This window comes from Microtus pennsylvanicus, chromosome 18, assembly GCF_037038515.1.
Source record: "Microtus pennsylvanicus isolate mMicPen1 chromosome 18, mMicPen1.hap1, whole genome shotgun sequence".
Lineage (NCBI taxonomy): Eukaryota > Metazoa > Chordata > Mammalia > Rodentia > Cricetidae > Microtus > Microtus pennsylvanicus.
The window spans coordinates 2,511,622-2,536,530 of record NC_134596.1 but is presented as its reverse complement, the minus strand read 5'-3'; the positions used below and the strand labels follow the sequence as shown (position 1 = coordinate 2,536,530).

Here is a 24,909-nt window from a genome sequence, read left to right as displayed (position 1 = left end):
CTCAAGAATTAGGCTGTACCCACCTGCAGCCTTAGCTACAAATGGTTCTGTACTGTGTGCTCCAGGAATGGCAGTCACGGCTTTGTTTCCAACGCTGTTTATGGCCCCCTTACAGCCCTACCTCGGCGTCTAAAGGCCATTATGACTGCCTGTTGCTGTGCCCACCTTACGGTCATGTCTTTGCTTCAGGAAGTCCTTAGGGCAAACTCCTTCAATCCCACCTATTTTGGCTGCCAACCCCCCCATTTGGAAACCCCTACCTCTGACCCAAAAAAGCCTTGTCTTCCTCACATCCGTGGCAACCACTCAGAGCCCACCTTACAGCGAGGCAGCCGGCCGTACACAGATACAACAGCTTGCTTTAATTAACTGCTTGTTTGAATTAATTTGGCCATGATGATTTGGGTCAGTGGTCTTTCTCCTCCCATCTTAACAGATGGGGCCATGGTATTGCCAGTCCTGCCCTGTAGCCAGTCCCAGGGAGGGATAGGGAAGCTGGGAGAATCTGGTGGCTATGTCGGCTCTCATATGTTTATCCTAGGCTTGAGACCTAATGGAAGCTTTATGTTTTGAGGGGCTGAGGCTGTAGCTGTGTCTGGGTGCTTACCTAGCACATGCTACACCCTGGGTTTTAGTTTTTGGTCCACCACTGTATGTTAACTTATCTTTATGACATTTATTTATGCATTGTGTGTGTGTGTGTTTGTGTAAGCACGTGTGGTGAGGTGCTTACAATTTTGGATAGTCGGTTCTTCCAAGTGAGGAATCAGAGAATCGAACTCAGGTCCTCAGACTTGGGGCAAGTGCCTTTACCTGCTGAACCATCTTGTCATCTCCAAATTTAACTTATTTAGAACCAATATGCAGGGCTGGAAGTGGATCTGCCGTCACAACCAGAGGGAGGTAGAGGCAGGAAAATCAGAAATTCAAGAGACCCTGTCTCACAGATCAAAACAAAAATAAAATCAAAACCGTGCAGCACTGTTACAGAAGGAGAGAACTTTAAACTACTCAAAGGGTAAAAGCATGCTTCATTAGCCAAGTGTGAAAAGAAACAAAAGAACTTTCCGGAACATTTTTCTGAGAATCCGAGAGGGGAACTACCAAAAAAAAAAAAAAAATAAACTTCCCGTAAGCGTGCCACTTCCGGACAGGACACTGGTTCGGTGGCGGCCGTGTAGACCGGAAGTCTGTCACCTTTCCCAGCCCGCCTATATCCGGAAGTGACGTAAAGCGGGGTTGCCGGAAGAAGTGGCGAAGTTACTTTTGCTTTGCGCTCAGCCAGCGCTGTTGCTCCGAGCTACTCCCCGGCTTCAGAAGTTACTTCGGAAGTGCTGAGGGGGAGCAACTACGGGTGCGGACACGGAGGCAAATGCGCAGGGGGCGGCGGAGCAGGTGGGGCTGGGCAGGGTCCGCGGGCGGCCGCGGTCCCGCTCAGCGCGCGCCCGCTTCCCTCCCTCTGCCGCAGCTCCCGCCTCCCGCAGCCGTTTCCAGGGCAACGGAGTAGGAGCCCCGCGCCCCACCACTTCAAGACCGCCGGTGCAGTCATGAGCCCCGCCTCCCCCTGGTGCTCGGAGAGGGGCGGGGTCTGGAGTGAGGTGGGCGGGGCTCTGCGGGGCAGGTGTCGTGTAGGCGAAGCCTATGATTGGTGGGTGGGAAGCAGATGGGGCGGGGCATGGTGTAGATAAAGTCTGTGATTGAAGGTTCCTGAGCCGTGGATGATGCTTCTTGGGGCGGGGCCTGGCTCATTTGTGGGGGCTTGGACCCGGGATATAGAGAAGAAATGGACAGGGGAAAGTATGATTGGTGAGTAGGGGGCGAGGCTAATGGGTGGGGCATAGCATTGGGAAATCTTGATTGGTTCCTGGTAGGCGGGGCCTGAAGTTAAGTGGGTGGAGCTTGGAGGCATTCGCATGGAGGGCGTGACATATAAAAGCTTATGATTGGCTTTTAGGGATTGGTATGGGTGGGACCTAGGCTGGAGCGGGCAAAACTTGTGTATATGCCCAGTTGTGGGGGATGGAGTACCAAGAGTCCTGATAGGGTAAGATCAGGGGTCTGTATTGGGGTGGAGCAAAACCCTGACGAAACCTGTAGTAGGAGGGTATGGGTTGTGGCCTGATGAGAAGGGCGGGTCCAAGTAAGGATGGCTTATGACCGGAGCGCAGTGGGTGCACACAAAAGAAGAACTTGAGAATTGTTGGGCTCTCTTGGTGTTAAAGCAGTGGAAACTGTCAAGGCGGGTCATGATTCATAGGAGGAGGGAACAGTGGGCTGGGCTGGAGAAGTGGGTGGGCATTGTTAAAGTCGGTCGGATGTTTGTATGGGACTAGGGCTGGCAGTGGCAGCTCAGTATAGAAGTATAAACACTGAGGTGTAGTGGCACAGCCCTGTGATGCCAGCCCTTGAGAGGTCGACGCAGGAGTGCTGGATATCCCAAGACAACCTAGAGTCATGAGTTCCAGGGCCTGGGAGGTCGAGGCAGGAGATGTTTGAGAGGTTCAGCCTTCAGCATGAGATCTTATCACAAAAGAGACCTCGAGCCTTGGAAGGAGAAGCGCCCCTATCATGACCTGTAATTGGCTGGGTCCCCTGTGTTCACCAGGCTGCTTCGTGACCCACCATGTCTTCCCCCACAAGTTCTCTGGATACCCCGGCGCCTGGTGAGTGACCCACTTCCCCTACAGGGCCCCCCACAGTGCTGGAGAAACTCACTGTCCCCTCTCCCATCTAGGGAATGGTTCTCCTCAGCCCAGTACCTCCTCGGCTTCGCCCACCATCAAGGAGGAGGGGCAGGAGACTGACGCCCCTCCAGGCTCTGAAGGGGCCAGCTCTGCCTACATTGTAGGTGAGACAGGGAGACAGGTGGGCTTTTCCTTCTGTTTCCCTTTGACTTCTCTGACTCATTCTCGGGGGGCTACCGACCTGCAGATCTTTCCCTTGCTGTTGCAGCCCTGTCCTCACCCTCACTTCGGGACCTCCCATGGCCTGTCGCTAGACTGCTTTCTGTCTTTGTCGCTCTCTCTCTCATGGGCTCTGCTCACCCCAAGTCATCTTAGAGCCCGAGGATGAGCCCGAGCGCAAGCGAAAGAAGGGACCGGCCCCGAAGATGCTGGGTCACGAGCTGTGCCGCGTGTGTGGGGACAAGGCCTCGGGCTTCCACTACAATGTGCTCAGTTGCGAAGGCTGCAAAGGCTTCTTCCGGCGCAGCGTAGTTCATGGTGGAGCTGGGCGCTATGCCTGTCGGGGCAGTGGAACCTGCCAGATGGACGCCTTTATGCGGCGCAAATGCCAGCTCTGCAGGCTGCGCAAGTGCAAGGAGGCTGGCATGCGGGAGCAGTGTGAGTGCGGGGAAGGGAAAGACGGGGGCGTTCTGAGAGGGGGAGTCAATGCGGGTGCGCTCCGCCACTGAGGTTCACTCTCCGGCATGCAGGCGTGCTTTCTGAGGAGCAGATTCGAAAGAAAAAGATTCAGAAGCAGCAGCAACAGCAGCCACCCGCGACTGAGCCAGCATCAAGCAGCTCAGCCCGGCCTATAGCCTCCCCTGGCACGTCCGAAGCAGGTGGCCAGGGCTCCGGGGAAGGGGAGGGCATCCAGCTGACAGCGGCGCAAGAGCTGATGATCCAGCAGTTGGTTGCTGCGCAGCTGCAGTGCAACAAGCGCTCTTTCTCCGACCAGCCCAAAGTCACGGTATTGCCTTGCTCAGCCCTGTGGGCAGGGACTTATAGGGCAGGAGAGTCCCCATGTGACCCTGGTCTCCTGTGTCCCAGCCCTGGCCCTTGGGTGCAGACCCTCAGTCCCGAGATGCTCGTCAGCAGCGCTTCGCCCACTTCACGGAGCTGGCCATCATCTCGGTCCAGGAGATTGTGGACTTTGCCAAGCAGGTGCCAGGGTTCTTGCAGCTGGGCCGGGAGGACCAGATCGCCCTCCTGAAGGCATCCACCATCGAGGTAATGGCCAGGCTTTAGAACAGAGCCCAGAGCTGAATGTAGTGAGTGCCAATGGGTCCTACTTAACCCTTGGGGGATGTGGTCAGCAGGAGTGTTCAGTCCTAAAAAGATAGCTGGAGCCTCTAGTGAGCCAGCTGGGGACAAAGGGGGAATGGGCTGAGGTAGAAAATAATGATGGGCTGGTAAAGAGGAAATATTCCCCCAGGACTTTTCCTTTTGGGGTTTTCGAGACAGAGTTTCACTATAGCTTTGGCCCCTGTCCTAGACCAGGCTGGCCTCGAACTCACAGAGATCCACCTGCCTCTGCCTCCTGAGTGCTGGGATTAAAGGTGTGCGCCACCACCGTCCAGCTCCCACAGGACTTTTCCAAGGAATGGATATTTGAGCCAAATCAAGGATAGTGAGGAAGTATTGGATGTCAGCTGTATGCAAAGCTCTGGTCTAAGTGCTAAGAGTCCAAACGTTAGCCTCCACCTCATGATTATGTGGGGCAAGTGTCCTTGGATGGGCCATGAGTGGGCGGCAGATGGGGAGGAAGGAAGGCTAGGAATGTGGCCTGGCAGAGGGCGGGCAGGTAGTTGGTCTTAGCACATTGACTTTGGGCCAGCTGAGAGCCTGTATCTTGTCACCACCAGATTATGTTGCTGGAGACAGCCAGACGCTACAACCACGAGACAGAGTGCATCACGTTCCTGAAGGACTTCACCTACAGCAAGGATGACTTCCACCGTGCAGGTCTGTGGAGGACACTGGCTCAGGGTTGCACCTCCAGGTCGGGCACTGGCAAGACCGTGTTTATCAAGGCCAGGTGCATGGGGAGGCCTTTGCTCTCACCTGGTACTCTGGCAGAAATTAGGAAGAAGCACCCACTGCCGAGGCTGACTCATGCGTTCTGTCCTGGGAACTCACCTGGCTGTCTGCCTTGGAGTAAGACATTCGGGCTGAGGATGGAGCAGCAAGCTCCAGTTTGGGCTTCCCGTCATGTCTCTCAAGAACGACTCCAGCCCTTCCACTATACAACAGCATCCTAGGATTCTTCTGGTGTAGGCTTGGCAGGCCAGGTGTTGGGGAGAAGAGCATTTGCCCCAAGGGTAAAGGCCCTGTAGCCAGCCTTGAAGGAACCACATGGAGCCCCAGGCAGCCAAGCCTAGGAGACAGGACTGCAAAGACTATTAGGTGCCCATCCCACCCCACTCTGCCACAGGCTCGGCCACTCGTGCTCTGAGCCTCACAAGGAGCGGTGGTTCTCTGATACTGCATTCCCAGCATGTCTGTCCTTAGAGCAGGCCATGCTTCCTCTGCTAGGAGGATCTGACCGACCTCCATCCTCTTCCTCGGTCCAGCCTCGCCCATCAGCACAGTCCAGCATTAGGGATTAGCATTCACTGTCTCCTGCTTGGAGCTGGGGGACAACTCCAGTTTCCCTGGAACCTGCCCAGACGGTTTTGTTTTGTTCTCGGCGTCTCACTGTGTAGGTTAGGGCAACCTAGAATTTGTTACCCTCAACAGAAGGGGGTGGGGTGGGTTGGGTTTTAAATCACTCTTCCAAAACCTGGCACACAATAGGCACACTGAAATAATAGTTCATGAGTGAGCCATAGCATGTCTGCCCCTGCACAGTGGGAGCCACTAGGGGTTTTTGTGTGTGGCTTGGCCTGCCCCCTTTCCCTCTGCCTCCATGAGGGTAGATTTGGGGCCTGAGAGGATGTGACCTTCCGGCGTACGTAGGGAGGAAGGGTTGTGGGTGCTGTCTTGGCTGCTATGTAATAGACACTCATAGGTCTGCCGTGGGAGGAGCAGAAATGCCTGTTACTGGCTGTTCCTCCTCACCATCTGAGGACCCTGGGACCATGGTCAGGGTGTGAAGCTGATCTGGGACCACGCTTTCAGGCTTGCAGGTGGAGTTCATCAATCCCATCTTCGAGTTTTCTCGGGCCATGCGTCGGCTGGGCCTGGACGACGCAGAGTACGCCCTGCTCATTGCCATCAACATCTTCTCAGCGGACCGACCCAACGTGCAGGAGCCCAGCCGTGTGGAGGCGCTACAGCAGCCCTACGTGGAGGCTCTCCTCTCCTACACACGCATCAAGCGGCCACAGGTACGGGAGCTGCCATTCCCTAGGTGGGCAGGCTTGGTGCTGGCACTAGGTTGTGCACGTTGGGGCATGCTGAGCCTGGGGTCTTCCTTTCTTCTTGGATCCTAGTCTCAGCCGCATCTGTTACAGGGTCAGTAGAGACGTTCCAACTTCTGGGTTGGATTCTAAGTTACCCGAGCACTCTCAAGACTTAGCTGGTCTGTCAGGGCAGTGCCCCCAGCAGCACATACCTCCCTCCTCTTCCCCCTGCAGGACCAGCTCCGCTTCCCGCGAATGCTCATGAAGCTGGTGAGCCTGCGCACCCTCAGTTCCGTGCACTCGGAGCAGGTCTTTGCATTGCGACTCCAGGACAAGAAGCTGCCGCCTTTGCTGTCTGAGATCTGGGATGTGCATGAATAGGGCCACCATGAGTGGCATCTTCTTGCAGATGGACGCTTCGCCTTTCCTCCTGGGGTGGGAGGACATAGTCACGGCCCATCCTTGAGGGGCTCGACACTGGCACTTGCATCAGGAGGTCCCTCCTGACCCACCGAGTCTTCCAGGAGGGATGAGGGTCACAGGTCCTAGCCTCTGACCTTCTCTAGCTCCCTCCCACCCAGCTTACACCTCAGCCTCCCATGCCATGCACCTTGAGCGGGGAGAGGCTGGTGTCTCTCCACAGTGGGAGACCACAGGTCCCCTCTTCTCCCCTTTTTATTTAATAAAAACAAAAACAAGAAATAAAGCCTGAGTACAAGTCAGCCCTTAGCTCCGTGTGAGAAGTGGAAGGGATGGGTCACCTCCTTTTCCAGTTGACTCTTAGTCTGGGGGACTTGGGAGTGGACTGGGTGCCCAGCTGAAGAGAGGTGGCCTTGCACAGCATAATTTGAGGCACTGGAGGGCTAGAGGGCAAGGTGGACAGAGGCCCATCGGCAAGGGGAGAGTAGCTTTATGGGGGCAGGTTTCCAAAGTTGGAGCTGAGCATCTGGCCGTGAATGTCATAAACAAGCCAGGAAGGGATTTGTGGAGCAACAGAAGTTATGCGGGAACACTTAGGGAAACTGAAAAAGGGAGCCTTTTCTGGCAAAGGTAGGCCCCAGGGCAGCATCCACCGTTGCAATCCTCTTGCGTTCCCGCAGGGGGCGTTCGGGAACTGCTTCAGGTATCTGGGGGCGTGTCCTCGGGCTGTAGAATCATGAGGGGCGGGGCCGTTCGCCGGAGGGCGTGGCTCTGCGATCAGCTAGGGGCAGGGGTGTGATTTGCCCGCTCTTGCCGGCCAGGGGCGGGACCAGCGGACGCACTGCTGCTCTGGGCCTGCGCGCATAGGGGTCAGGGGTCACGGCGGCGTATTTTGTGGCGGGAAAAGCTGTTTGATGCGGGTAAGGAAGAAGGGCATTGGGGCGCTCGGAGGGCAGCGGAGGGCTCGAGCGAAGGGTTCGCTAAGTATCTGCAGGCTCGGGCAGAGCAGGGCAGGCAGGGCTAGCTCAAGGGACGGATCCGTGGAGCTGAGGAGCCGGGGCGCGTGGGACTATCTCGGTGTGGGCTCCGGCGTGCCGTGAGCCTGGCGTAGAGGTGCGGAAGCTGCGGGCAGCTGCGGGGCACTTGAACGAGAAGCAAGGCGAGAGTATCAGGAAGTCCAATAAGTAGGAATGGGCAGGGCGTGGTAGCCTATGCCTTTTATCCCCGCACTGGGGAGGCAGAGGCAGAGGCAGGCAGATCTTGAGTTTATGGTCAGTGAGTTCCAGGATAGCCAGGGCTACACAGAGAAAGCCTGTCTCGAAAAACCAAATTAAAAAAAAAAAGGAATGGGAGAAGAAGCAATGACTCGGAACTAGAATGCCTTTCTTTTACTTAGTGCGTGTGCGCGCGCCATCTGAGGACAGCTTTGTGGATTGCTCTCTTATTCCACTATATGGGTTCCCCGCGATCAAACTCAGGCTGGCCAGCTAGCGCCATTATTCACTCCGCTGTCTCACCGGGCCCCATGTGATGCTTTATATAATAAAATAAGCCAGCGATACTGGGTGGGGGCAGCCTGCTTACCCGGCCTGGTGTTTGGTGGAGGAGGTGAGACACAGTCCCAGAGCAGCGGCACTGGAGGGTCCGAGGAGGAGACAGGCAAGAAACTCAGTGTGTGAGGTGTCCTGGGGGAAATGAGGAGTTGGGTGGGTGATAGCGTCCCGCATCACCGCCTAAGTGGGAGCCAGGACACACCTGCGCTGCAGGCTGGTGCAGATCTGGAGAGCATCCCGTGAGCGGGTGGGTTTTGCAGTGGGGCTGCGCCTCCAAGGTGACTGTCATGGGAGCATCCCTGTCCAGAATAAGGGGAGACTAGGGTGACACCAGTTTGTGGGAGTGGGAGATTGTTGAGTGCCAGCCCTCCAGGGGAGGTCCAGGAGTACTTGGATCCGGCAGACCTGGGAGAGCTGGTTTGAAACATAAACAATTGTTCAGCTTCTGGTCACAGGAGTATGGCACGTTCTGGGGCTGCTAGGGTAACTTAGACCTTGTCTCAAACTGAAAAAGACAGTTGGGGATGAAGTTCAGTGTTACAGCCTGCGCGCGCACGCGCACACACACACACACCCGGTGGTGGAACCCCGCCGAGTTACATTTCCCCAGGCTTGGGTCGTGGGTGCCACCAGAGCCTGTGTCAGGGAGGTGTGGTAGTGAGCGACAGGAGAAAGCAGTTCCTTATGGCAGCAGCTTCCCCTTCCCCTTCAAGGAAGTGTATCTGCACTTCGCTCCTGGTGAGAAGGTGCACTCCTTATCTGTGCCAGGCAGAGCCACGCCCCCTGTTTGGAGTCAGTGGTCTTCAGCAGTGCCCAGTGGCTTCCTCTGAGCCAGCTCTGTGCCTGTCTTCCCCTCGCAGACGGCTGCTGCTCCACCATCAGCAGCCAGAGTCCCCTGAGGGCAGCAGCCACTGCGGTGACCTCATCTGTCAGCTGGACTTGGGACAGTGCAGGCCACACCTGCCTGCTTCTCCTGGGACCCTGTCAGGGACATCTTTTTCTTCTATACTTTGGGGCCTGACATAGCATCTTCAGCCCCTTTCCCAGATCCAGATCCTTACTCCCCACCTTTTAAAAATCTGATCTTGGAATCCATCGTGGTACTAAACTTGAACCCATGATCCTCCTGCCTCAACTTCTCAGGTAGCTGTAGGATAATCATTTCCTTAGCCGTCTTTGTCCTTTTTAAATATAAAACAAAAGTGGAAGCATGCCATCCCACACCTTGGTTTACCCACCAAAGACAAAGCCTCTTTGAGGAATCTCCTATCACCATGTGGCTTCCTCATTCCTTTATACAGCTGCATAGTACTCCATTGAATGCTACTAGGGTTCTATTGAAACTGTCCCCCTGGGGAGGATATTTAGGTGGTTTCCAGTCCTTAGGGATTTTAAACAATGGTACCGGAAATAACCTTGTAAAAGCAGGTTCTTCATTTGCCCCAACCTGTTAGGGTCAGCTCTCACATACAGAATTGCTTGCTGCCTTTAACACTTTGGGTTTTTTGTTTTGTTTTGTTTGTTTATTTTGACTGAGGTGTCAAACTGCATAGCTGTGGGGAGACACACATCTTCCAGAACGTTCCTTAATACAATCTCAGACCCCATCAGTCTCCTGACTCTGGAAGCCGGCAGTCTTATGACGGGTTCTCAGGACATATTTTGCCCAAGAACCTTTAAGGTTGATTTTATTTATACTTGAAGTGTTTGCTTGTGTGTACGTATGTGCACAGCGTGTATGCAGTGCCTGCAGAGGCCCTTGCTGCCAAATCCTCTGGCACTGGAGTTACTGACGGCTGTGAGCTGGGTGCTGGGAACTGAGCCCAGGTCCTCTGCAAGAGCAGCCAGTGCTCTTGGCTGCTGAGCCGTATCTCCAGCCCTCAAGGGTTTACTTTTAAGGTTTATTTTATTTTTAGGTGTGTGTGTGTGTGTTTGTATGTATGTGTGTGTGCAGTTCCCCTTGAGGCCAAAAGAGGGTGGCAGAGCCCTGGAGCTGGTATTAGAGACAGTTGGTGGTGCTGGGAACAGAACAAGAAGTTTTTTATTGTATTGCAATCACTCTCCCCTCCCTTGTCCCACCAGGTCTCCCTTCTACTGTCATGCCATCCCCTCCCACACACAGAGCAAACCTTGATTTTTTATTACTTACAGAACGTTTTCTGTTCTTCTTTCTGACTGTGGATGAGCCTTTCTGTTCCTCCGGAAGGAGAGCATCCTGGTCTTTTCACAGACGCGGCGCACATGGAAGGCTTGCAGGTCCTGCTGATGTGTTTGTTTTGTTCAGTCTCATAAGAACTTTAGGTCTCCTGCCAGGTGGTGGCGGCAGCAAACTCCTTTAATCCCAGCTTTCAGAAAGCAGAGACAGGCAGATCTCCAAGTTCGAGGCCAGCCTGGTCCACAGAGCGAGTTCCAAGACAACCAGGGCTGCACAGGGAAATCCTGACTTTAAAAAACAAAGCAAAAGACCTTCAGATCTCTACACAGTTCTCCTTGAAGTTGGCCTGGGCCAGTTTTGTTTTTCCGACCTTGGAATGCAGGTATGCCAGCCGTCCCATCACTAGGGATTAAGGCCAGCCTTGTTTTATTACAATGGTAGGAGAGCCGGCAGCGGTGTGCCAGGTGCGGGCCATGTTTGGTGCCTCTAAGCACCTCCCCCCCTTGGTTTTTGCCTCATTCAGGAGGGGCTTCTCACAGGCAGGGGCGGCTGCCCCCTGGAAGTCATTTATATGCTCAAGTTTGCTAACCCTGCAAACCAGAGCTATGCTTAGTTGATTCATCATGAGGGACAGCGGAGGTACGGTCTTGGTTGAATCAAGAGCAAAGACGGTAGTAAAACTGTTGACTCCGAACGCGCTGTGGCGGTGTTGTAAAGCCGGAAGCTTGTGTGCTCACAGCAAAGGCAGCCATGGCCAGAAACACTGGGTTCATCGCCTGTTTGATTCTGAGTTAGCTTTGGATTGTTAACTGTTGACAAGTTTCTCACTCCCCACATCTGCTTGGGGTTGTGGCCCACACTGCAGTCTTGCTGTAGGTGAGTGTGTGTGTTCTGCCCTGTTGTGTAAGTGGTCAAGCGTCCCCTCACTGGGGCTTCTAGGCAGGTGTTCTACCACTGAGCCCTGTTCCCAGCCCTCTGGTTTTTGTTGGGTGTATGTGTTTGGTTTGTTTGCTCCCTTGATTTTACAATATTTTTAATTTTTTTTGTGTATGAATATTTGTCTGCATGTAGATCTGGTACCTGTGGAGGTCAGAAGAGGGCATCGGATCCCCTGGAACTGTTATATATAGTTATAAGCTGCTGTGGGTGCTGGGAATTGAGCCTTGATCCTCTGCAAGAGCAGCCAGCACTCTTAACCACTGAGCCATCTCTCCAGCCCCTACTTGCTTCTTTTTGAGATAAGGTCTGACCATGTAGCCCCTGATTTGCGTGGAACTCACTATGTTGACGTGGTTGGAACTGAGCTCATGAGGTTCGCTTGCCTCTGCATCCCAAGCTTTGGGATTAAAAGTGAGCGCCACCACACCTGGCCCCTTTGCTATTTATTTTGATATACAGTCATACTAAGTTGCCCATACTGGCTTTGAACTTGTCACCCTCCTTTTTTAGTGTCCTAAGTTGCTTGTGGTGGCTCTATATTACTAGGCCCAGCTAAGCGCCCAAAACTAGAACAAGAAAGACCCAAGCTGATTCACCCGTTGCTCTCCAAAGGTCCTGAGCAGCCTGGGACAACCCTCCTGTCTGGTGGGCCTGGGCACATACCTTGCAGGCCTCAGTAGTGGATTCTTCAGTCTAGATGTGGGGTGATCTTCAGAAGTGGACAAGGGTTTGCTTGAACCTGGGGCAGCTGTCTGGCCTCCCTGCTGTGTGTGTGTGTGTGTGTGTGTGTGGTGTGTCTTTCCTCTGTAACAGTTTCCAGAGTAGAGGGAGGTGACTGCTGTCACGCTGCCCCCCAGTGCCCCTGCACTGGCACTTTCCTGTACACTCTGGCATTCATGTAGGGTGCTCTCTGCCTCCTCAGCAGACCCACACTCACTCCCCAAATGAGCTTGAAGCCTGCCAAGGTCATGCCCACTGCACCCCAGAGCCTCGCGCACCGTTTACTGAATCGCAGTGGTCCTCTTCAGCGCATGGCTAACACCCCGTCCCATCCATATCTGCAGTCTGCTTACCTACAGATGCCGTGGATGCCGCCGGGTACCAGCCAGGCCTCACACCTTCAGAATAGCTGTGCTGGCTGGGAGACTTCCAGACTTGGGCCGCAGTTGGGATTTGTACACAGCCCCTCGCTGCCGTGGGCTTTATTTGTTTGTTAGACATGCTCCTGGACTGGGGGGCGTGACGGGACCCCTGGGTTCTTTGATCCTTGCTCCTGGGTGTTTTGAGCGTCCGCATTACTTGCTTCCTGGTGCTAGTGGTGTTCGACTTCCCCTTGCCTCCTCAGACCTGAAAGCAGCAGCCAGGTTTGATTGGACTTAGAGCTTCGGTTTGTGTTACTGCGCTGAGCTGGTTCTCACTGTGGTGAGAGCATGGTTGGAGCGGAACGGCTCGCTTTGCAGGCTGGGCACCGACTGCCCTTTCAAAGGCAGAGACCTACTCCTCGGGTGCCCACCACCTCCTAGTCACATTTGGTACTGGGGGACGGCTGAGTGTGTAAGATGCCTGCCGGGCAAGCAGGCAGGTGAGAAACCAGTAGTGGCCTGTCTGTGACCCTCGCACTGAGGAGGCAGAGACAGGCAGCTCCCTGGGGCTCAGTGACAGCCCACCTAGGCTACTTGCAAACTCCAAGTCAGAGAAAGACCCTTCTCATAAAAACGAGGTGGGCAATTCCTGCAGGATGGCATCCGCATATGAACATGAACCATCAGTGGACTCATCCAGTGGGGAGCCGCTTGTGCGGCTACTCATCCCCCAGTGTCACCAGTTAGGGACCAAGCTTTCAACACAGGAGTCTCTTAGGATACCACGTACCCAGGCTGTAACTGAGGAACGGAGTGGCATGGCTTTCATTCTAGTGTGTCCTGCACCATGTGTGGGGGGGGCGGAGCTGGCAGGGCTGTATGTTTGGGGGCACTATATTTGACCACTGTGGAATCCGGAGAAGGGTCGGGGTTCTGTGAGGGTGAAGTCACTGCAGAATGTACCATGTTTGGGTTTGGTCATGGTGAGGGCATGGGCTAAGGGGTATGGGGATGTGGGGAGGGGCTATGCTCACAAGGTGAGGGGAGGGTGAGGAGTGGACATCACGGTGCCAGCTGTTAGTGAAGGTCCATCGAGTGTGGGGAATTCCTAGGCCTGTGGGTGGAAGGCGCACATGAAAAGGTTTGGGACCATGGTGGGTGCACAGCAGGAGTGGGAAACGACGTTCTACTTAGGTCCTCATCGAACCCCAACTTGCCCACAGGATGGATTTTAAGCGGAAACAAGGACCAGGCCCTGGGGTGCCCCCAAAGCGGGCTCGTGGGGGCCTCTGGGATGAGGATGAACCATCGCAGTTTGAGAACTTGGCCATGCTGGAGGAGGATGAGAATCTGCAGGAGGCAGAGGAGGAGCTGCAGCTGCCCCCAGAGGGCACTGTGGGCGGTAGGTCCCCCCTCCTGAGGTGGAGATGTGTTTTCAGTGGGGTTCCAGCAGTCGCCCACCACCTCTGCCTACTTTCCTCTGAGCAGAGAGTGGCTGCCTCTGGGGGGAGACCCACCCACGAGCCTCTCTCTTCCCAGGGCAGTTTTCCATTGGAGACATTGACCCGCGCTGGCTGCGGCCTACCCTACGTGCCCTGGACCCCAGCACGGAGCCGCTCATCTTCCAGCAGCTAGAGATTGACCACTATGTGGGTGAGCTGGCAGGGGAGGCGGGACATGGTTCACCTCCTCCCTGTAGTGTGGGAGCCAGGCTCAGAGCACTGTAAAGTGGGTTCAGAGCATTGTAAAGTGGGTTCAGCAGGTGAAGGCTCAGAGCACTGTAAAGTGGGTTCAGCAGGTAAAGGCTCAGAGCACTGTAAAGTGGGCTCAGAGCACTGTAAAGTGGGTTCAGAGCATTGTAAAGTAGGTTCAGCAGGTGAAGGCACTTGTCACCAAGCCTGACTGCAGTCCTCAGAACCCATGTGGTGAAAGGAGAGAACCAACTCACACCCGGTGTGGCTCATGCATGTCCTTCCTACTCATAAACAACTCTGCTCAGTGGTGGAGCCCCTGCCTAGAATCCCCCAGTGAGGGGCTGGGGTGTGGCTCAGTGGTAGAGCCCTGCCTAGAATCCCCCAGTGAGGGGCTGGGGTGTGGCCCAGTGGTAGAGCCCTGCCTAGAATCCCCCAGTGAGGGGCTGGGGTGTGGCTCAGTGGTAGAGCCCCTGCCTAGAATCCCCCAGTGAGGGGCTGGGGTGTGGCTCAGTGGTAAGAGCCCTGCCTAGAATCCCCCAGTGAGGGGCTGGGGTGTGGCCCAGGTCTGCGCTAGACCTCAGTTCTCGAGCTTTGGGCAAGGGGCTGGAGGTTGGGAACACTCATGCAGAGACAGACTGACACACAGACCTTCAACACTGATACCGAAAGCCCCTCTTTATTAGCACCATGTAGGCTTAAATACACTGCAGTCAATGGACAACAGGTGAAAATCCCATCCTCTGATCGTCTAAGCTAGGCACAGCTTCTAGTATCTTTAATTAGAAGGTTCTAGGAGGGAAGAGCAGCTGAAGGCCAGGACTCATTAGTCCCAACACTCAGTAGAGGGCCTGGTTCTAGCTCCAGCACCACGGGATGGGGGTGGGAACACACAGTTGGCTTTCACTGTGGGTGGAGGGCAATAGGAAGGGCTTTGAAGAGTGTTGGGCCTCAGGACCTGAGAGGTATTCTGTGACCATTCTCCCAGGTTCAGCGGTGCCACTTCCAGGAGGGCCCCCAAAATCTCATAATTCCGTGCCCATACTGCGGGCCTTTGGAGTCACCGATGAGGGTTTCTCTGTCTGCTGCCATATCCACGGCTTTGCACCCTACTTCTACACCCCTGCACCTCCTGGTGAGTGTCCCTGACCTGTGGGGCTTGTTCCTGGACCCCAGAAACCCTCTTGCTCTTCTGACTGGCCTTCCACACCAGGTTTCGGGGCCGAGCACCTGAGTGACTTGCAGCGAGAGCTGAATACAGCCATCAGCCGGGACCAGCGTGGTGGGAAGGAGCTCTCGGGGCCAGCAGTGCTGGCTGTAGAGCTGTGCTCCCGTGAGAGTGAGTGTGGCTTGGAGATCAGTGGGGTGGGCGGAGCCCAGGTGGGTGCCAACCGCCTTTCTCTGCAGGCATGTTTGGATACCATGGTCAGGGCCCCTCTCCGTTTCTCCGCATCACCCTGGCGCTGCCCCGCCTTGTGGCGCCGGCCCGCCGCCTCCTGGAACAGGGTATCCGTGTGCCGGGCCTGGGGACCCCAAGCTTCGCACCCTATGAGGCCAACGTAGACTTTGAGATCCGGTGTGTTCTTGTCTTCCCCTACCCCGCTTCTCCCCAAGCACCCGGGTGGCCTTGCCTGCTGACCCCACCACCTCTCCAGGTTCATGGTGGATGCTGACATCGTGGGCTGCAACTGGTTGGAGCTCCCAGCTGGGAAGTATGTTCCGAGGGCAGAGAAGAAGGTAAGGGGCTTCCTGGTGCAGGGGCGGAGAGCCCCGGGCTCCCTGCCACTGGTGCTGCTCACCGTGTGCTTTTCCCCAGGCCACCCTGTGTCAGCTGGAGGTGGATGTGCTGTGGTCGGATGTGATCAGTCACCCACCAGAAGGGCAGTGGCAGCGCATTGCACCCCTGCGTGTGCTTAGCTTTGACATCGAGTGTGCTGGCCGCAAAGGTCTGTCCCCAGAGCCTGGGCTCCTCCCCTCTGGGCCTGTGGAGGGATGAGTGGGTGGAAGGAACGCTCCCTCCAGGGATGTCTCCGGGTGCTAGTTGGCCCAGGTGTTTGTCCCACCCATCTGACTGCACAGGAGCAGCGTGAGTGGAGCATCGGCCACTCAGTGGGGCCGGCCACGGGGCAGGGCAGGGGAGGACTGAGGCCCTATACACCTCATCTCTGCAGGCATCTTCCCTGAGCCAGAGCGTGACCCTGTGATCCAGATCTGTTCCCTGGGGCTGCGCTGGGGTGAGCCAGAGCCATTCTTGCGCCTGGCACTCACGCTGCGGCCCTGTGCTCCCATCCTGGGTGCCAAAGTGCAGAGCTATGAGCGGGAAGAAGATCTGCTCCAGGTGGCTCCTCCCTCCTCAGATACGCATTCAGCCTCTGTCCCCAGCTGACACCATGTCCTTGGGCTTGGGGGCTGTGGACTTTCTGCTAAGTCTTTTCCTGAGTTCCGTGACACTTTCACAAGTGCCAAGGTTGTCTTGAACATTCTGGAAATGAGGGTATCTGAGGCAGTAGACAGCCTGGTTGACCCTCTGTGCTCCCCCACAGGCCTGGGCCAACTTCATCCTCGCCATGGACCCCGACGTGATCACCGGCTACAACATTCAGAACTTTGACCTCCCATACCTCATCTCTAGGGCGCAAACCCTGAAGGTGAGGAAGCTGGGAGCCTCCCAGATCTTTCCCTGGGGCCGTCCTTGCGCTGGACACCTCTGCCCATGGCTGTCACCAGCCACTCGGGCATCCTGGGCTGGCCTTTGCTCTGGAGTCCCAGATGTAACCTACTCTGCTCCAGCTGGAGGCGGAAGTCTGTTGACAGGAACCTCCCTGAGAAGTCAGCCCTCCACACCGCAATGGCCGCTTGCTTTAGAATTCACTGGCAAGGCATGGGGGAAGATGAAGGCTTGGAAGAGGAAAGCGGGTGTTTGTCTTGGTGGGTGGCAAAGGCTGGGTACTGTAGAAAGGGCTTTGTTCATGCCAGCCACTGATCAGCTGCACACTGGAGGCTGCAGAGGTGACCCTCTGGGTGTCTAGGCGTGGGATCGTGGTGTTTTGTGAGTTCAAGGGCAGACCCTCCCAAGCCTGGCTTCTAGTGTAGGCTTCCTGGTCTGCGTCCGCTTGGGCCCTCTGCCTCACCGCAGGCCTGCATCTGCTTGGGCCCTCTGCCTCACCGCAGGCCTGCATCTGCTTGGGCCCTCTGCCTCACCGCAGACCTGCATCTGCTTGGGCCTCTGCCTCACCGCAGGCCTGCATCTGCTTGGGCCCGCTGCCTGATGCAGTACGGTTTGATCCTTCTTTAAGGACCAGCTCCGTTGCCAGTGGGGTCACAGGTGATGCACAGGAGAAGTCAGCATCTTTTGGGGCTTCAGTTCAGTCCCAGATAGGCTATCTGGGTCATTTTCCTGCTTTCTGTAGCAAGTTCGGTGATGAACAGGCTGAGCAGACCTTACTGCCCAGCTGCATGGAGACATTAGCCTTCATGTCCTGGGTGCCTGGCCCTCGGCCCCTCTTCCCCCTGATGGAGACAGACACTAGCCTTCATGTCCTGGGTGCCTCGCCCTCGGCCCCTGACTCCCTCTGTCAGTTTGTCCCCCAGCTCCTTGTCAGTACTTGTCACCAGTGTCACCAGTCTCTCAGCCCTGTCACTGGCTAACTCTGCCCTCAGCCGCCATCGTCCAGCCCCAGGAGTGCCCTGGTGGTTCCTGTCCCTGTTCTGTGGTCGTGTGGCCAGGTTCAGAGTGAGGGTGACCAGCTCTGCCCACTGTCCCTCCCCAGGTGGACCGCTTCGCCTTCCTGGGCCGTGTGATTGGTCTCCGCTCCAACATTCGCGACTCCTCCTTCCAATCAAGGCAGGTGGGCCGGCGGGAGAGTAAAGTGGTCAGCATGGTGGGCCGAGTTCAGATGGACATGCTACAGGTATGCAGGAAACCACTCAGTCTCAAACCCAAGCTACGCCTACCTCCTATGTGCCACAGTCTCCAGGCCCCACCCCACAGCTCTGAGGCCCTGCCCCACCCCAACCCGCCCAGGTGCTGCTGCGGGAATACAAGCTCCGTTCCTATACATTGAATGCTGTGAGCTTCCACTTCCTGGGTGAGCAGAAGGAGGATGTGCAACACAGTATCATCACTGACCTGCAGGTGCATCCCCCCCCCCAGATCCTCCCGGTCGGTGGTCCCTCCCTACCCCTGCCTGAGCCCCGCCCGAGCCCGGCCTGGACCCCCCCTACCCCCGCCTGAGCCCCGCCCCACATGCCTATCCGCAGAATGGGAATGAGCAGACGCGCCGCCGCCTGGCGGTGTACTGCCTGAAGGATGCCTACCTGCCGCTTCGGCTGCTCGAGCGCCTTATGGTTCTGGTGAACAATGTGGAAATGGCACGTGTCACAGGTGTGCCCCTTGGGTACCTGCTCAGCCGAGGCCAACAGGTCAAGGTCGTGTCTCAACTGCTGCGCCAGGTGGGTGGCTGTGCCTGGTTGGCCACATCCACCATACACATATGCACACACCGGTCCTGGTACCTGGATACTCACCGCCCCGCCCCTGCCCCTTCTCCAGGCCATGCGCCAGGGGCTCCTGATGCCTGTGGTGAAGACTGAGGGCGGTGAGGACTACACAGGAGCCACTGTCATTGAGCCCCTTAAAGGGTGAGGTCGCTGCTGGGCATGGTGGGACACTCACGTATGACATCCTAGCACTCTGGAAGGGTTCAAGGCCAGCCTGGGCTCCTTGAGACTCTGTATATAAAAATTTTAAAAGGTAAGGGCCCAAGGGTAGGGGCAGGAAAGGGGCTGACTTCCCCCAAATCCTCCTCAGGTACTATGACGTCCCCATTGCCACGCTGGACTTCTCCTCTCTATACCCATCCATCATGATGGCCCATAATCTCTGCTACACCACACTGCTACGGCCCGGGGCTGCCCAGAAGTTGGGGTATGCTGCCTTCATCCAGGATGTCCCCCAATCCACCCTGAGCCCTGTTTCACATCTTGATACATCAGGCCCAGAAGTAATGGTCCAGGGAAAAGGAGACCTGGGAGTCCAGGACTTGAGATAGGCTGTGGATGTGGGCTAACGGAGAGGCTGACCTGGGGGAGGCTCAAGGGAATGCTGGGGTCTGGGGGATGCTGGAGCGAGCAGGCCTGAAGCCCAGTCTCTGTGCCTCTCTTTCCCAGCCTCAAAGCAGATGAATTCATCAGGACACCCACTGGGGATGAGTTTGTGAAGTCCTCTGTGCGGAAGGGCCTCCTGCCCCAGATCCTGGAGAATCTGCTGAGTGCCCGCAAGAGGTGGGCTCTGGAGCCACTGCCTGGCTTGGTGCTTAGATCCCCGGGTGGCCTGTGCAGATCTTCTGTAGCTGTGTCTCCAGGAAATGAGGCCCCTTTCCAGGCAGCACCCTCTGCTGGCTGGGTCTCCATTCTGAGCAGGGCACAGCACACCCAGCTCTATTTGGACCCTAACCAGTGTCCATGCCTGGTGCCTCCCTGAGACCCATGGTCCCCTTAAACAGCCTTTATCCTGCCTTCACCCAGGGCCAAGGCTGAGCTGGCTCAGGAGACGGACCCCTTGCGGCGCCAGGTCTTGGATGGACGGCAGCTGGCACTAAAAGTGAGCGCCAACTCTGTATATGGCTTCACTGGTGCCCAGGTGGGCAAGCTGCCATGTTTGGAGATCTCCCAGGTGAGCCTTTGGGGTGCTCATGGGTGACGAGGTTACCGTTGACCTGCATTTCGAGGTCAGCTGGGGCAGAGGGGGTGTCCCAGTATGGCAGCTGTTGGCCTGCATTTCGAGGTCAGCTGGGGCAGAGGGGGTCCCAGTATGGCAGGAGCCGCAGTTTCAGGCATCTTCTGCATCCTAATGTGGGGTCCTCAGAGACCAGGGCACCTGTCCTTGGCCCTCCTCGCACATGGCCTAGTGGGACAGGGACCCTAGTCTCCGGTAATGTTTGTAGTACAAGTGACTCCCGGGCCTCTGCCAATGGGTCAGCTGAGATGGATACTTGGGATACAGGGTTGCTGGACACCCCTACCCCAGTGGCAACACCTCTGTTCATCCCTTCCACAACCCTGGAAAGAGAAAGGGGGAGAGCCACCCAGTGGCACAACCAGGCTGGATGTGCTGGGTTACTTGACCACTGTGCGTGGTCTGTGACTGACCCTGCTGCAGGCCTGTGGTGCTGCTGTGTGGTCTGACTGACCCTGCTGTAGGCCCGCGGTCTGACTGACCCTGCTGTAGGCCTGTGGTCTGACTGACCCTGCTGTAGGCCTGTGGTGCTGCTGTGTGGTCTGACTGACCCTGCTGCAGGCCTGTGGTGCTGCTGTGTGTGGTCTGACTGACCCTGCTGTAGGCCTGCGGTGCTGCTACTCAGTCGGGTCACAGGCACAGTACTTTGCTCTCTCAGCAGTGAGCAGTGACACCTCAGGAATATTTAGGTAGGGCATGTCCAGAGCAGGTGACAGAATTTTCATGGAATGGGTTCAGAGGTCACAGAGGCCGTGACTGACAGAAGCTGCTGTTTACTCCAGCTCCAGTTCTCTGATCCCAGGTCCAAACCAGGGTCCCTGTTAACTCCCCTTGTGAGCATAGACCTCTGGTGTGGTCTAGGGCTCAGGGAAGCTGATTGCCTGGAAGGACGGTGTCTCCCAGGAGCTGCGCTTTGGCCAGACCTGCCTCTGCTGGAGTCACCCCCCGTCTGCTTGCTGTTCTCATTCCAGTGTGGCTGTTCCTAGCTTCCTACAGGGGTGGGGTGGGCATTGGCACCTTAGGTCTTCTCTCCTGGCCTCTTATGGTGGGATAACAAACTACTGAGCCATCCAGAACAAAATAAGGAAAAAGGAGCATGGAGCAGGTGGACAAGACAAGCCAGCTGTGAATTTCTGAGATGTCCCCATGACCACGTGGAACCCAGACAGTCGGAGCATTCTGTCCACACGCCAGTACTCACCAGCCTCGTCCTCGTTTGTGAAGAGAGACAGATCGGGATGCGGTGCTGTGGGCTTGTATTCAGTGGGAGAGCCCCTGCCTAAAACGCTCCAGTGAGGAGCTGGGTGTGGCCCAGAGCCTCTGCTTACTCTCCATTCCCAGACCAGCGGTGGGGATGGCTCCTTGTCCTCTGAGGATGCACATACTTTGGAGAAACAGCCTCCTGTCTCCTGGACTTGGACACATGGTCCGCGAAGCTCAGAAGTGGCAGAGATGTGTCCAGACCGAGCTGGGTCTTCATTCTTTCTGGTTCTGCTCCTAACAGAGCGTCACTGGATTTGGGCGGCAGATGATTGAGAAAACCAAGCAACTGGTGGAGTCCAAGTACACTGTAGAAAATGGCTACGATGCCGATGCCAAGGTCAGGGTCTGGGCGCAGCCGGCTGCTCCCCAGGGTCCTTGGACTGCCTACCGTGACAGGAACATGCCTCTCACATGTACCCCGGCAGGTGGTCTACGGCGACACTGACTCTGTGATGTGCCGATTTGGTGTCTCCTCTGTGGCTGAGGCGATGTCTCTGGGTCGGGAGGCTGCCGGCTGGGTATCGAGTCACTTCCCATCGCCTATCCAGCTAGAGTTTGAGAAGGTGCGTGTGTGCCCTGCCTCAGCTCAGTGCAGACAGTGGGCTCTTTGCAGTTAGTGGTAGCCTTTTTTCACTGTGTGCTACAGAGCTTACGCTGCAGGTGTGGGGGTCTTGCAGCGCTCTGGGCCTGCTCCCAGCTCCATGAGCTTTTTAGGACGCAGAAGCCCAGTGTTCTGGGTTCTGAGACTGAGGCCTCCCTTGCACAAACCTGTGGTGTGCATGGGTCCTGCAGTGCTCACCGGTTTCTTCCTGCTGCTCAAACATGTGCCCCTGGCGGCCCCAGTGCTTGGCTCTAGACTCACTGGGCTGTCTCCTCTCATGGCTTTGAGACTTCACTGTGTCTCCTACCTGGACTTCATGATTTAGGGCCCAGCTCTAGGCCTATGGTATGATGTCAAGTGGGGTTCCTAGGGTGCTGGAGGGTATCAGGCCTCCTAGGGTTCATTCCACCAAGGGCAAGGGCCTTCCTTGCCTGTCCTGCTTCTGATGGGTCTTGGGATTGGAGGTGGGGGATAGTGCACAGGGTCACCACCCTTGGGTCCCTTCTAGGTTTACTTTCCATACCTGCTCATCAGCAAGAAGCGCTATGCTGGCCTGCTCTTCTCCTCTCAGCCTGATACCCATGACAGAATGGACTGCAAGGGCCTGGAGGCTGTGCGCAGGGACAACTGTCCCCTGGTGGCCAACCTTGTTACATCCTCGCTACGCCGAATCCTCGTGGACCGGTGTGTGTGTGTGTGTGTGTGTGTGTGTGTGTGTGTGTGTGTGTGTGTGTCCGTCCCCATCCCTCCTAGACCCAGAAGCCAGCCTCCCTCAGACCCATGGGTCTTGCTGTGACGGTGAGGCAGTGGTGAATTAGACTGGCTGCCTTAGGCGATGGCCTCTGGCCTCCTGTTTCTGCAAACCCCAACTCAGTCTATAGTGCCCGCCCTCAGTGATCGTCAGCAGCCCCTGGTCACTCTGTCCATCATCTCAGGGACCCTGATGGTGCCGTGGCCCATGCCAAAGATGTCATCTCGGACCTGCTGTGCAACCGCATAGACATCTCCCAGCTGGTCATCACCAAGGAGCTGACCCGTGCAGCGGCCGACTATGCGGGCAAACAGGCCCACGTGGAACTGGCTGAGAGGTGGGGCAGTCACACCGCCTCCTGCAGCTGGGGCCATTCAGCCCTCCCCAAACCTCACCCACCTCCCCTGTCCGCAGGATGAGGAAGCGTGACCCCGGCAGCGCGCCCAGCTTGGGAGACCGAGTCCCCTATGTGATCATTGGTGCTGCCAAAGGCGTGGCTGCCTACATGAAGTCGGAGGTCAGGCCCACCTGGGCTGTGCCCCTCCCAGAATCTCACTTCTGCTTTCCTCTGGGCGGTCGAGCCCCTGGGCCTGACCGTAGTGCCTCCTTGTACAGAGTTGGCTGCTGTGCCATCTCCGCCCCTCCCCGCCCTGGGTGCCTGTACCTCCATTTGTTTTATCTTCTCAAGCCACCCAGTGAACAGTGACCTGGTTCTTAGCCTGTGACTTCTGACCCCTGCGCCCCCTCCGTGGCCCTTCCTGTCCCTGGGTGCACCCCTTCGTCACACCCCGAGGGTATTGTCCATGGCTCCCCCCTGGCCCCCTGGTAACCGTGGCCCGCCCACAGGACCCCCTATTTGTGCTGGAGCACAGCCTGCCCATCGACACCCAGTACTACCTGGAGCAACAGCTGGCTAAGCCGCTGCTGCGCATCTTTGAGCCCATTCTGGGCGAGGGCCGTGCAGAATCTGTGCTGCTCCGTAAGTGTGACCCCACGGAGGGAGTGTGGGCAAGAAAGGGGCAGGGGCGAGCGAGACTGTCAGCTCCTCTCCTGTAGGTGGTGACCACACACGCTGCAAAACTGTGCTTACCAGCAAGGTTGGTGGCCTCCTGGCCTTTACCAAGCGTCGCAACTGTTGCATTGGCTGCCGCTCCGTGATCAACCATCAAGGTGAGACCCAGGACACAGCGCTTCTACACCCACTGGTGGGGCTCTGCCACAGGATCCATTCTGCCTGCGCTCCCGCGAAGGGTCCTCGCCCGCTCCGGGTTTCCCCAGGGGAGTTTTCCCCACACACTCAGGCCCTTGTTCTCTAGCCCTGGGGACTTTCAGAAGCCGGGATGGGCAGCGGGTGGAGAAGAGCAGAGATGCAGGGATGGAGGCTAGGGCCTGGCTCAGTCCCAGCACCCTGTGCCGATACCCGCCCCTCCCCCAGGAGCTGTGTGTGAGTTCTGTCAGCCACGGGAGTCAGAGCTCTACCAGAAGGAGGTGAGTGAGGTAGGGGCTGGAGCTGGGGCAAGCCTGACCCCCACAGCCCTGCTCAACCTGCTGTGTCCTTAGGTGTCACACCTGAATGCCCTGGAGGAGCGCTTCTCGCGCCTCTGGACACAGTGCCAGCGTTGCCAGGGCAGCTTGCATGAGGATGTGATCTGTACCAGGTGCACCTTCCCCCACTTGCTACCAGACTCCTGACCCAGCGGGGAGACCTCACTGAAAAGTGGGCAGGGTCTGCCTAGGCTAGGCGCCCGCACAGCCTCCCCAAGGGTGGGGCCGGGCTTTCCCCAGGGAACGGGCGGGTGGGGCGCGTTCCCACGCCAGGTGACAGCTGATATACGGCTGGCTACCTCTCGGGGCACTGCTGTTATCGGCTTCCCTGTGCCCGCTAAGCAAACAGCCCCCTCCCCTGGGTGGGCAGCAGGTAGGGGCCAAAGTCCTGGGAACGGCCCCTGACCACCACCCTTTGCAGCCGCGACTGTCCCATTTTCTACATGCGCAAGAAAGTACGCAAGGACCTGGAGGACCAGGAGCGGCTGCTGCAGCGTTTTGGACCTCCGGGCCCTGAGGCCTGGTGACCTGATAAGGGACAGAGAATAAATTTCAGACTTTTTGCTACTGGCTGTGTGTTGTGGTCTCGGGGAACAGGTTGGGTTTCATGGTTCAGGTGCAGTACAATTCCCCTGGGGCCTCGGTACCTCTACCTGTGCCCACACAGGGCTGGCATCTCTGTTTCCCTTCTGAAAAACCGAGTAAGATCCCAACGCTCTGCTTTGCTCCTCCCCATGGGGCTGGTGGTCGCCCAGCTGGCACCGGGTGCTACCTACCCTGTTTCCTTCAGGCCTGGGGTAGCTCTTGGCACATAGACATCCACACCTCAGGGCAGCAAGGGGACCCTCCCTGACCCTGGTACTTCCACCATGGGGTCCTGGTGGTCGGTCTGCCTGGGCTTCCCCACGGCTCTTGGGAGATCCCCTGTCCTCACAGCTGTTCCTGGGCCTCACTGCCCCGTGTCATCTCGCCCTGGTCACCCTTGGCTCCTTCCTGTGGCATCCTGTTCCCAGGGCCTGCAGCCCCTCATGTCTTTGCCCTTTCTCAGCAACTTCTCTCTCCACCCTTGTGTCAGCCCTCCATCCCCAATGGTGGGGAACCCCAAATC

The 24,909-nt window shown here is 56.9% G+C and overlaps 2 protein-coding genes across 4 annotated transcripts; both read left to right on the top strand.

Moving 5' to 3' along the window:
- Positions 1 to 1,233: 1,233 nt before the first annotated feature.
- Nr1h2 (nuclear receptor subfamily 1 group H member 2) lies at positions 1,234 to 6,770 on the top strand. Of its 2 annotated transcripts, none has more exons than XM_075952644.1 (10): positions 1,234 to 1,354; positions 1,469 to 1,598; positions 2,606 to 2,663; positions 2,735 to 2,848; positions 3,060 to 3,341; positions 3,434 to 3,690; positions 3,771 to 3,950; positions 4,586 to 4,685; positions 5,841 to 6,049; positions 6,299 to 6,770. In XM_075952644.1, exons 3-10 carry the CDS (start codon positions 2,624 to 2,626, stop codon positions 6,443 to 6,445), a joined length of 1,329 nt encoding a protein of 442 aa, XP_075808759.1. In that variant the 5' UTR covers positions 1,234 to 1,354; positions 1,469 to 1,598; positions 2,606 to 2,623; the 3' UTR covers positions 6,446 to 6,770. The 2 variants fall into 2 exon arrangements, with proteins under 2 accessions (XP_075808759.1, XP_075808757.1); XM_075952642.1 differs by having other exon boundaries at positions 3,051 to 3,341.
- Positions 6,771 to 7,242: 472 nt separating this feature from the next.
- Pold1 (DNA polymerase delta 1, catalytic subunit) lies at positions 7,243 to 24,368 on the top strand. 2 transcript variants are annotated; one of them, XM_075953024.1, is made up of 27 exons: positions 7,243 to 7,404; positions 13,437 to 13,615; positions 13,753 to 13,866; positions 14,893 to 15,039; positions 15,118 to 15,243; positions 15,312 to 15,480; positions 15,560 to 15,641; positions 15,721 to 15,850; positions 16,076 to 16,242; positions 16,448 to 16,552; positions 17,675 to 17,815; positions 17,929 to 18,039; positions 18,165 to 18,356; positions 18,457 to 18,545; positions 18,715 to 18,831; positions 19,074 to 19,187; positions 19,431 to 19,578; positions 21,146 to 21,241; positions 21,330 to 21,467; positions 22,014 to 22,189; positions 22,441 to 22,593; positions 22,671 to 22,773; positions 23,103 to 23,235; positions 23,313 to 23,426; positions 23,692 to 23,744; positions 23,817 to 23,914; positions 24,223 to 24,368. In XM_075953024.1, the coding sequence occupies exons 2-27, from the start codon at positions 13,438 to 13,440 to the stop codon at positions 24,326 to 24,328; spliced, it is 3,300 nt and encodes a 1,099-aa protein (XP_075809139.1). In that variant the 5' UTR covers positions 7,243 to 7,404; position 13,437; the 3' UTR covers positions 24,329 to 24,368. The 2 variants fall into 2 exon arrangements, with proteins under 2 accessions (XP_075809139.1, XP_075809140.1); XM_075953025.1 differs by lacking the exon at positions 7,243 to 7,404 and adding an exon at positions 7,444 to 7,597.
- Positions 24,369 to 24,909: the final 541 nt, after the last annotated feature.

What these genes read in the sequence shown, in the direction of transcription:
- Nr1h2 (XM_075952642.1), top strand. Translation starts at nt 2,624, where the DNA reads ATGTCTTCCCCCACAAGTTCTCTGGATACCCCGGCGCCTG. An exon ending in CAGCTCTGCCTACATTGTAG is followed by an intron (nt 2,849 to 3,050) that starts GTGAGACAGGGA and finishes GCTCACCCCAAG; the next exon opens with TCATCTTAGAGCCCGAGGAT. An exon ending in TGAAGGCATCCACCATCGAG is followed by an intron (nt 3,951 to 4,585) that starts GTAATGGCCAGG and finishes TGTCACCACCAG; the next exon opens with ATTATGTTGCTGGAGACAGC.
- Pold1 (XM_075953024.1), top strand. Translation starts at nt 13,438, where the DNA reads ATGGATTTTAAGCGGAAACAAGGACCAGGCCCTGGGGTGCCCCCAAAG. An exon ending in AACGTAGACTTTGAGATCCG is followed by an intron (nt 15,481 to 15,559) that starts GTGTGTTCTTGT and finishes CCACCTCTCCAG; the next exon opens with GTTCATGGTGGATGCTGACA. An exon ending in CTAGGGCGCAAACCCTGAAG is followed by an intron (nt 16,553 to 17,674) that starts GTGAGGAAGCTG and finishes GTCCCTCCCCAG; the next exon opens with GTGGACCGCTTCGCCTTCCT.